This window comes from Callorhinchus milii, unplaced genomic scaffold (assembly GCF_018977255.1).
Source record: "Callorhinchus milii isolate IMCB2004 unplaced genomic scaffold, IMCB_Cmil_1.0 Scaffold10, whole genome shotgun sequence".
Classification (NCBI taxonomy): Eukaryota; Metazoa; Chordata; class Chondrichthyes; order Chimaeriformes; family Callorhinchidae; genus Callorhinchus; species Callorhinchus milii.
In genome coordinates, this window is record NW_024704751.1 from 9,861,602 (window position 1) to 9,872,428 (window position 10,827).

The window sequence follows — 10,827 nt, forward strand, 5'->3', positions numbered from 1 at the left end:
GCTGTGTGCAAGTGGCTGCCGCGTTTCGCCCACCAATAAAAAATACACTTCAGTGTATTCCGTGTAGCGCGTTGAGACGTCTTCGAGAAGACGTGATATAGCGCTGTATCAAATGCCAGGATTAGTATTATTATTGTTGTTATTATTCTGTAAGTGTGTCTGTCCTCAGTCCAGGCAGCAGACATGAGCAGCGTTTGCTGCTGACCAGCGCTGCTGATCTCATCCCTGGGCAGTTTAGTTGACGTGTGGCTCACGTGTGGCCCACGTGTGGCCCCCTCTCTCTCTCTCTCTCTCTCCCCCTCCCCGCACCCCCCGTCCTCTTCCGATGGAGACTCACTTCTGCCCAGGATTCAGCCCCTTTGGTGCTGTCGCCCTATTTTCATTGTGGTTCGATGTTGTGCCCTGTGCTGATGGAGTTGTTTCTCTGTGTCAGACTTGTGTTTCAGTCTCTCCAGACATTTCCTGCAGCTGTCAGGCCTCAAGCACTTAATATGAAAGTCAGTGTCGCCCGACATCAAGTCCAACCTGTTGCTTTCCCTTTCCTCGGCCTCGCTGCCTCAGCGCACCCCACTGGTTATTAACTTTATCTGCTGTCTGTCGTGTGATTCAGATACTGCAACACCGTGCCTTCATAACGAGCCCTTCACACCGAGGGCACTTACTACTACTACTACTAATCCTGGCATTTGATACGGCGCCTTCTTCGAGACGTCTCAAAGAGCTTCGCAGGATACACTGTAAAGTGTAGTGACTGTATATTTTGTGGGCAAACCGCGGCAGCCCGATTGCACACAGCAGCGTCCCCCACAAACAGTCGTGGATTAAAGTGACCAAATTATTAGTTCTTTTCTGAAGGGATTATTATCCCCGGAAAAGCGATCCGCCAATCGACTAACAACCGGGTTCCTACTGACTGCGAGGGAAACAGAGGCGCGTGTGTGTGTGTGCGTGTGTGCGTGCGTGCGTGTGTGTGTGGAGTAAGGAAATTTGCCTGAGGTTTTGCCCCGAGATGTTTCATTTCAATGTGATTAAAACGCTGTTACAAATGTCATCTGTTAGTCAGGAGATGGGGTGGGGAACTGGAGTCTGACACGTTCTCTGGCTCTCATTATACTCCTGCTCAGCGCAGTCCTTGGAGAGGGGAGGGGATGGGGATGGGGATGGGGAGGAGAGGGGTGGGGAAGGCGGAGGAGGGGGAGGGAATGGCTTTTGTTCAGTGTTCTCTCTGCCGGACGAATGTGAAGGGTTTACCGTTGGTCCGTGTGTGAATGTGGTTTGAAGCCTTCGCTTCCTGCCTGTGGGGCAGTGCGGGGCCGAGAGGCCGGGACCTGTGTGTCCGTCATTGGGTTTTGTTGTTTAAGTTAATTAGCTTTGGCCTCTGCACTCGGTACATTCCCCGGCTGGAATGTGCTCTCGGGGCGCGGGGGGGATGGGGGTGTGAGGGGGGGGGATGGGGGGTGAGGGGGGGCTGGGCGGGGGGCAGCTTCCAATCCCTGGATGGCCAAAGTAATCAGGAACACGGTTGCTGTTGGCACCGTTGCCTTTGTTTAGCCACCGAATCTACAGCTGTGAGGGAGTCTAGGCCGGCTTTTCCTTTACTCCCCTCCCTCTCCTTTCTCCTCCCCATCCCTCCCTCCCCCCTCCCCTCACTGCCAGTTCTGGTGAGCGGAAGCGAAGCTGGTCCCAGTGTTCTGCCAACTGTCTGCTTCCACATTCCTCGCTTCATTGCATTCCACTGAGGGTCAGCACCTAATGACTGGCTTCCTGTGTGTGTTTCCCCCCCATTGAGAAAGCTCAAGTAACAAAATAATCCGCTTCTCTGTGGGGCTTCATTACACCGGGGCTTGGGAACCGCTGCCCTACAGCTCAACCGAGAGCCCCAAACCTTTAATAATAATAATAATAATACTAGCACTTGCATTTGACAGCGCCTGATCACGCCTTCAAGACGTCTCAAAGCGCTTCACAGGATACACTGTAAAGTGAACTGACTGTGTATTTTGTGGGCGAAACGCAGCAGCCAATCGCGCACAGCAATTATTGTTATTTATTTTGTTAAGGGATTATTACCCCTGGAAAAGTGATCTGCCAATCGACTAACCACCGGGTTCTTACTTTAGGTGGGAAACAGAGGCGTGGGGAGTAAGGAAACTTGCCTAAGGTTTTGCCCTGACCTATTAAGCATAGTTAAACATCGAGGGTGGGGTTGGGGGGGGAAGAGAAGGAGACATGTTGGAGGGAGATGACCGAAGGCACCTTCACAGAGTGTGGCTGTGTCTGCGTTGTCTTCTGCTGACCTCCCGTGTGCTAACTAATAGCTGCGTTATCTCTGCTCTTTCTGGATGTCACAGGAAGTGGGTGCCAGTGAGTTGCTACTGCTATAAAAAAAGACCGATGGAAAAAAAGCAGCAAACGTATTCCCACGGCTGCAATTCGCTGCTGCGTTTTCGCCACAAGAAATACACAGTCACAGTGTATCCTGTGAAGCACTTTGAGACGTCTCGACGACACGATGAGGCACTGTGTCAAATGCAAGGATTATTATGACTATTATAATACGTTTACAGGACAGTTGTCGGGGTGAGGGGCTGAGGGGGGTCAGGGCATGGGGTGTGGGGCAGGGGGGTGAGGGGGTCGGGGGCTGCGGTGGTGAAATCCCTGGTTACACTAACCCCACCTCAGCCCAGTTGCAATATATTAGAAACAGTCCCAGCAAATGAAGTTTAATACGTGGACTTGTGAGCAGAGCGAGAGGCACCTCACTGGAACAGCTGCTCATCCCAACCATTTCATATCTTCCGGTTCTACGCTCCAGAACAGGGGAACCAGAGGGCACGGCCTGCGATTGAAGGGGGTAAATTCCGGGTAAATTCGTGGCACGGGCTCCCCGGGGGAAGCAGAAAGCGTCGATTTGCGCTTTCGAGCACAAATGAGATGGATTTCTTTCTGGAAGTAATATCTGGGGACACAGTGTATAATGCGGGACATGACATGTCAAGTGGCTGCCAGGCCGGTGGATGGCCGACCGGATGGACCTTGTCCTTCTTCGATCGAGCAAGTTCTTCTGCTCATCTCGCTGGAGGCGCGAGTCAGGTGTGGCGGCCAACAGGGAAAAATAACGCAACGGCAATAGTAAATAATTGACAGACTCCCTCTCGGCTTGTAAATATTTAAATCTGTTGTTGTGCTGGCTTCCCACACATTCATTTCCACCTTCCCTCCCTCCCACCTTCCTTCCCTCCCTCCCTCCCAACCCTCCCTCTACTCGAGTCTGACCAGGTCACTGTATATCGCTTGTGGATTGGTTTTGCAGTCTCCTGTTTGCCTCACGTATGGTCGCCTCCCACTGTTTGGTGACCGTGAGTGATAAGTCGACTCACGCCCCTGGATCTCTCTCGGCTTCCTTCCCCCTTAGCAAGTGCTGTTTCATCAAGGGAGTGCGTGTGTTTCCTCTTCTCACTTCCTAAACGCTGCGTATCTTATGTTTATCGTATCGAACTCCCATTTGTTTGCCCGAATGTTCGCTGTGTGTAAGGTTAAGGTCTCCGATTTTCTGCCCCTCTCGAAATGGGGATCAACAGTGGAGGTTCTTTCCTAATAATAACCCCGGCTATTGACACAGCGCCTCATCGCGTCGTCGAGACGCCTCAAAGCGCTTCACAGGATACGCCGTAAAGTGTAGTGACTGTATTTTGTTTGTCAAACCGAGATGGGATTGTATTGTGGGCTCGAGTGTTTTTATTGGGAGCTTTGAGGTGTTACTGGGTTTACTGTTCACCCACGGCATTGGCTTGTTCCCGAGTCCCGATGCCAGTGATTCTGTCCTGTCTCAGACTCCCTGTTTACACATTTGCTCCTTGTTTGGGGGCTGGTGTTTGGGTGTTCGCTTCCTCTCCTGGTGCTGTAATAAGGTTAGGTGCAGTGTGCGAGGGAGGCTGCTGTGCTCGGTTTGCTCTAATAATAGCGTGGGAACTGCCTCGCTTCCCCTGCCACCCCCTGAGGGTCATCCCTCTTCCCCCCCCCCCCCAACCACCATCCCTCACTTTTCCGGGCATAATAAATAAATAAGTGTAATAATAATAATAATTTGTTCATTCGGTCCATGACTGTTCGTGGGATGCTGTTGTGCACAGTTGGCTGCTGTGTTTCGCCCGTACAATACACAGTCACTACACTTTACAGTATATTCTGTGAAGCGCTTTGCGACGTCTGGAAGGTGTGAGATAAGGCGCCGTATCAAATGCAGTGATTATTATTATTATTATCATACAGCTGCTTATACTGTAACATGGCAATCTTACACAGAGAGTTGCTTTGAAGTGTAGTGACTGTTGGGCTTGCAGACGCAGCTTACAAGCGAGGCTCTCCATCACAGGAGGTGATGGACTGGGAGTTTGGGCTCGTGTTTGTGTGGCTGTTGATTTCCTCGGGAGCTGACACTGAGCGAATGTCCTGATTATTTCTTTCTCTCTCCCTGCTTTTCAGACAGTCAGCATCAATAAAGCCATTAACACACAGGAAGTCGCTGTGAAGGAAAAGCACGCCAGGAATATCCTTTTTCGTTGGGTGGAATTGGAAGGAAACACAAAGCGCTTGTTCATCGCAGGGCTGGTGTGTGTGTGGGGGTGGGGGTGGGGGGGAGGCTCGCGGCGAGTGAGCGGGGCGGGTGGGTTTCCTGAGCCGCTGCGTGGGTGTGTGTGTGTGTGTTTGTGTGACGTGTTGAGGCTGCTGGATGTCTGGCTTTGTGCTGTCAGCACCTGAGCTGTTAGTTACCATGTTGTACTATATCCAGCTATAACTGGGGGTACCTGGGGTTGTGTCGCCCTCTTCCACCTCCCACACTCCCCCCCACCCCCCTGCGCCCTCCCACTCTCTCTCTCTCTCTCTCTCTCGGCACGTTGGGCTGCGTTGCACATTTACTGGAAAACAAACGTTAAAAAAAGCACTTTCTCTAAGTAGAAAATCGCCAACTGGCACATCCTGTAACGCAGTAAAATCCGGGGATTGTCTGGGAGCCTGAGCGCCGGCTGGCAGGGGTGGCGCGTTTAACATCAAGTTGACTCGAGAGAAAGAGAGAGAGATTTCCTCAGGATATGAAGCAGAAATTTCCCAGCGCAAACAAGCACACCACCCTGATAGCTCAGAGCTCTTTGATGTCCTTCCTCTACAGAGGGGACTGTGTTATGACTTGAGCCGGTTGAGAGCAGTAGCAGGTTATTACACTCTCTGACAGACACTCCCACCCCCCCCCTGACAGACACCACAAGCCCAGCCCCTGATCACCCGGCGGCAATGATAATGATAACATGCCTCGCATTCGATACAGCATCTTATCACGGCTTCGACACGTCTCAAAACGCTTCGCAGGATATATAATATAAGGTGAGGTGACTATATTTTGTGGGTGAAACGCGGCAGCCAAATGCACCCAGCAACGTCCCACAAACAGTCTTGGATTATCTGCTACTTATGTATTACGCAATAATAATAATTATTATTATTAATAATCCGGGGCGCTGCGTAAGTGCGAGTTGCTGCGGATCTCAGCGGGATTTAGTCAGTGTGGCCGGTGTGAGTTTCCTTAACGACGCAGAGCACCATGTATCCTGGGCACGCACCACGAGAAAGGGGCGCAGACATTCTGGTCGGTGGTCAACCGGTTGCCGCTGTCCAGCAATGCCGTCCTGTGCTGGAAATTCTGCCACGTCTTCCATAAGCTGCTCCGGGATGGGCATTCCAGCGTAAGTCACATCCCACCACTCTCGTTCGACGTTTGACATTTAATAATAATGTGAATAATAATAATAATAATAATAATAATAACAGTCCTTGCATTTGATACAGCACCTTATCACGTTTTCGAGACGTCTTACAGCGCTTCACAGAATGTAAAGCGAATTGACTATTATGTGGGTGAAACACGGCAGCCAATTGCACACAAACAGTCGTGGATTGAGTGATCAAATTATTATTTTGATTTATTTATTTTGAAGGGATTATTATGCCCGGAAAAGTGTCCGCCGGTCGACTAACAACCATTTTCCTACTTACTGCTGGGTAAACAGTGGCGTGTGGAGTAACGAAACTTGCCTGAGGTTTTGCCCTGCCCGGGAATCGAACCAGGGTCCTCCGGCTTGCGAGGCGAGCGCTCTAACCACTGAGCTACAGGACTACCTATTTTGTGGCGTTGGAGCCAAGGGAAGCATGGCAAGAGGGAGGTGTAGAGAGAGAGAGCGTTGGTCTATTACTGTAATAACTAGTAGATAACCGAGCACGATGGGAGATTGAATCTGATACCCAGCAGCTCAGCTCACAACTTTACCCACGACAGGAAAGCTTCAGCTTGATGTCCGTGTAACTCGGGAGATGCTGTAGTAATCGGACACTCGACGGAATAGATGAATTATTGAACACCGCGATTCCACCCAACAATCATTGTAGATCTCATGTCACCTTGACACTGACAGCTCTGATTAATGAGCCACATTAAAGGGTGTTCGTTCCCAGCTGATCTCAGCCCTGTGTGAGCGTGTGTGCACTCATGTGTGTGTGCATTCGTGCGTGCGTGCGTCTATGTATATCAGGAGGAGCTGGTATCACAAAAACACCCGATGGCTGTCTGTGGGGAACACCCGTCGAGATGTTCTTCTCTCTTTTCGACTGTTGACTGTGTTTTGGTTGGACCGGGTGCCCGAGATGTGCGTCCGGAAACCCCTCACCATGTTTAACACCAGCAACATCAACTTGCATTCACAATAGCCCCACTCCCGCAGGGCCCTCAGCACTAGGCTGCTCTCTTTGAAGTTGTGATGCGATGAAATGAGATGAAGTGAAAGTTGCCATAAAATCTATATTGCAGCCGGGGATTTTTTGTGTAAGGTGATTGAGCTATTGAATATCTACAGTGAAGGTTTAATGGCTGACTGACTAACTGAGACCTGACCGACCGACTGACTGCCTTGTATTTATTTGCTATCAAAACCACAGCTTGGCCTCCAGTACAGGTCTGATTGGATAGACCAGCGATTTAGCTCCTGTTTCGTATTCAATATGTCCCAACAATACAGAGCACATTCCCCTCACAGGAGATGCCTTTAATATGACAGGCACATTGCAATATATTTACAGCTTTGACAATACTTTACGTTTGGAGCCACTGCAAACCACCAGTTGTGAATCCGGGGGTAATAATCCCTGAACAAAATGGTAATGGTTTGGTCACTCAATCCACGACTGTTTGTGGGACACTGCTGTGCGCAATTGGCTGCCGCGTTTCGCCCTCGAACTATCCAGTCACTCCACTTTACAGTAAGTCCTGTGAAGCGCTTTGAGATGTCTCGAAGAAGTGATCAGGGTGTGTATCAAATGCCAGGCTGATTAATGCCCAGCAAAGGACAGATTGCAAAGATTTCTCCGCTGACGTTAGCAGACAGTTGGAGGAGGTGTGTAATGTACACAAAGTAAACCCACACGAGTGCTGTCTGATACACCGAGCCAGGAGAACAAGAGGGCACGGGTTTCGAGTTGCACAGGGTAATTAGAGCCCGGAGAGCAGGAAGTGTTTCTTTACCCAGGGGATCATTAATGCCTGGGACAGGTTGCCAGGAACGCTGGCTAAGGCCAGGAGGCTGGAGTCATTTTCTTTTATTTTGAAAAAAAAAGCTGTGACGGGAGGACATTAGGGCGGGTGTGCCGGAGGGATGAGATCAGATGGGCCGAAGGCTGTATTCATCCCAGCTGACTTTGCGATCTTGTTTCTGCTCCAGGGTGTTCAAGAGGGAATTGGATAGCTCTCTCTGGCCAAGAAATCTATTCATAAAATGCTGCATTTTCTGTCTGTCATGTGGTTAGGATGTCTCAAAGTGCTTCTTAGGATTTACTGTGGAGGGAGTCGCGATTTTGTCATAATCCCTTCAAAAATTGTAAAAAAAACAACAATAATTTGTTCAGCCAAGCCCACGGCTGTTTGTGGGGACACTCATTGCTGTGTCCCAATGGCTGCCGCGTTTCACCCATAAAATGTACACTTTACAGCGTATCCTGCGAAGCGCTTCGAGACGTCTCGAAGACGTGATCAGGCGCTGTATCAAATGGAAGAATTATTAATATTATTATCATTAATATTATTATCTTCTGTTTGCCTGCACTGGGGATGAGGCGGGGTCTGAATGTCCCAAAGGTCCAAATTCATGAATACCTTCGTAGGATTTTTTTTTCGGCCTCAGGGGGAAGATTCCTGGATTAAACTGTCCTCTTGTAAACCGCAGATACTGAGGGATACATCCATGATGGTCGAGCGAGGCTGATAAGTATCCAGAAATCCCCCCCCCCCAACAGCCCCTTTATGTCAGGTCAAAAGGAATGAATAATACCTGGGAATCTGGGAATGCTGTGCCTGTGAGTGATGGGGGCTGACTGCAGCCAGGCATTGGTGGGGAACCATCTCTAATCAGGCACACGGTAAAGTGCTTTCTGATGGGTTTCTAACCACCAGCCAGACATTATTGATGACCCGGGGGGCTCGGAGCGAGTCTGACATTGATTGTTGGTTACAGGAACCTGGGAGGAAATTGTTCAAACATTAAGGATCCTTTCACAGATACACAGTCCTCTCTCCTCTCCAATACTGTGCAGAACCTTTTGCCCTCTGGTCGGTCATTGTGCTGAGATTTGCGGGAGGAACTGTGCATTGTCTGCTCAGTAACGATAATAATAATCCTGGCCTTTGATACGGTGCCTCATTGCGTCTTCGGGACGTCTCAAAGCGCTTCACAGGATACGCTGCAAAGTGAATTGACTGTGTATTTTGTGGGCGAAACACGGCAGCCAATTGCACACAGCAGCGTCCCACAGACAGTGGTGGATTGAGTGACCAATTTTTTTTTTTTGGAGGTACTACCCCCTGAAAAGTGATCTGCCCCTCGACTAACAACCGGATTCCTACTTATTGCTGTTAACAGAGATGTGTGGAGTAAGTAAACTTGCCCAACGTTTCGCCCTGCCCTGTAACCATTGAGCTACAGTGATGCTGTTCCCTGGTTGTGCTGTACAGTTTATCTCTGCAGCGTATGTTCTCTTCTGCCCGACCGAGCAAACACTTCGTTCTTGAAAGCGTTCAACGCAATGTTTCTTCTCTGCTGGCTCTGAAGGTAGTGTCCTCGTTCACTAACTCATCATGCCTCCTTCAAGGCCAGTATCACGACCCTCCTCTTTGATCGCGCCTTCGGTCACCCTCCTACCCCCCTGTTCTCTATCCCTCCTGATCCCAACCCCCAGCTCGGGTCTAAATCCCTGACTGTCCAGTGCCTTGGGACCTCCTCCCGACGTGAAAGGCTCCGTGTAAATGTCACTTGTTGTATTGTTTCCAGGTGCTACAGGATTCCATGCGTTACAAGGGGGAGCTGAGTGATATGAGCAGGATGTGGGTAAGTGTGTTGGGCTCAGAATCGAGGGGCTTTTCACGGCTGTGGACCTTTTTGTATTCAAACAGGTCACCGCGTTTTAGCTAAAAAAATATAATAATAACACCAGAGCTGTTATTTCCTGTGAGGTGCTTGGACACATTTGGACGGTAGATCATCAACTGCAATAGGATTTTTGACTATAAAGTGAAGTGAAGTGACAGCGGTGGTGGGGGGGTTTCTGGGCCAATTCAGCGGCTGATTTGCTCAGAGCAACATCCCAGAAAAAGCCAACGACTGATTCTCTCGGCACTTACACACGTGGCTTGTTCTAATGTTTTCTCCTGTGTGTGCTAAGTGTAATTACCGTCTCTCTCTCTCTCCCGCACAGGGACACCTAAGCGAAGGCTATGGGCGGCTGAGCAGCATCTACCTCAAACTGTTAATAACAAAGATGGAATTCCACAGCAAAGTAAGCAGCCTCTTTGGGTTCCTTCTCGAATCTTCCCTCCCCTCCTCTCTCTCTAGTGCTAAGCCTAACCCAGATGAAATCAGCTTTAACAGACACCACTGGGCCATTCGGACCAAAGGTTGCAGATTCCTGTACTTCCATTCCTCCATACAGGGTTCTCTCTCTCTCTCTCTAGATATACATATAATATAATAATAATGTAATGTAATAATAATCCTTGCATTTGATACAGCACCTTGTCACGTCATCGAGACATCTCAAAGCACTTCACAGAAAACACTGTTAAGTGAACTGACTGTATATTTTTGTGGGTGAAGCAATTTTGATGCCTCTCTCAAGAATATTTTCTGACATTTTAATTTTTTAAAATAATTTCCATTCCCAAAATTTAAATTGTTCACACATTCTCTCTCTCTCTCTCTCTCTCTCTCTCTCTCTCTCTCTCTCTCTCTCTCACCTCTGCCTGATTGCCGATGTAATAACACTTCCCCTTTTCCCTCCCTCAGAATCCCAGGTTCCCCGGAAATCTGCAAATGACAGACCGACAGCTGGAAGAAACAGGAGAAAATGATGTAAATAATTTGTAAGTGTTCACTAAGGGTGAGGGCTCTGTAATAAGCCTGGAGTTTCATCACAATACGCGTGTCATCACACTTGCAGCTCAGTGGTTAGAGCACTCGCCTCGCAAGTGAGAGATCCGAGCAGGACGAAATGTTGACCAACGTTCCTTACTCCATACACACGTCTCTGTTTACCAGCAATAAGTAGGAAACCGGTTGTTAGTCGATTGGTGGTTTGTTTCCTGGGGGTAATAATCCCTTCAAAAAATAATAATAATAATTGGGTCACTCTGCCGGACATGAGTTGACCTGTTGTTGGTTTCCACCATCTGCTGCTTGTTTAGATGTGAACAGTGACTCAGTGTTAAACCTGTGTGAAAAGGACATGATGTCC

At 49.2% G+C, this 10,827-nt stretch overlaps 1 protein-coding gene across 1 annotated transcript in view; it reads left to right on the forward strand.

Annotated features, from left to right (window-relative positions):
* LOC103180678 (huntingtin-interacting protein 1) overlaps nucleotides 1-10,827 on the forward strand; it is a gene marked incomplete in the record, with an annotated part of 32,115 nt that overhangs the window by 12,886 nt on the left and 8,402 nt on the right. The window contains 4 exon segments of the mRNA XM_042338731.1: nucleotides 4,486-4,549; nucleotides 5,599-5,741; nucleotides 9,369-9,425; nucleotides 9,793-9,873. Of these exon segments, the coding sequence (XP_042194665.1) occupies nucleotides 4,486-4,549; nucleotides 5,599-5,741; nucleotides 9,369-9,425; nucleotides 9,793-9,873 (345 nt within the window).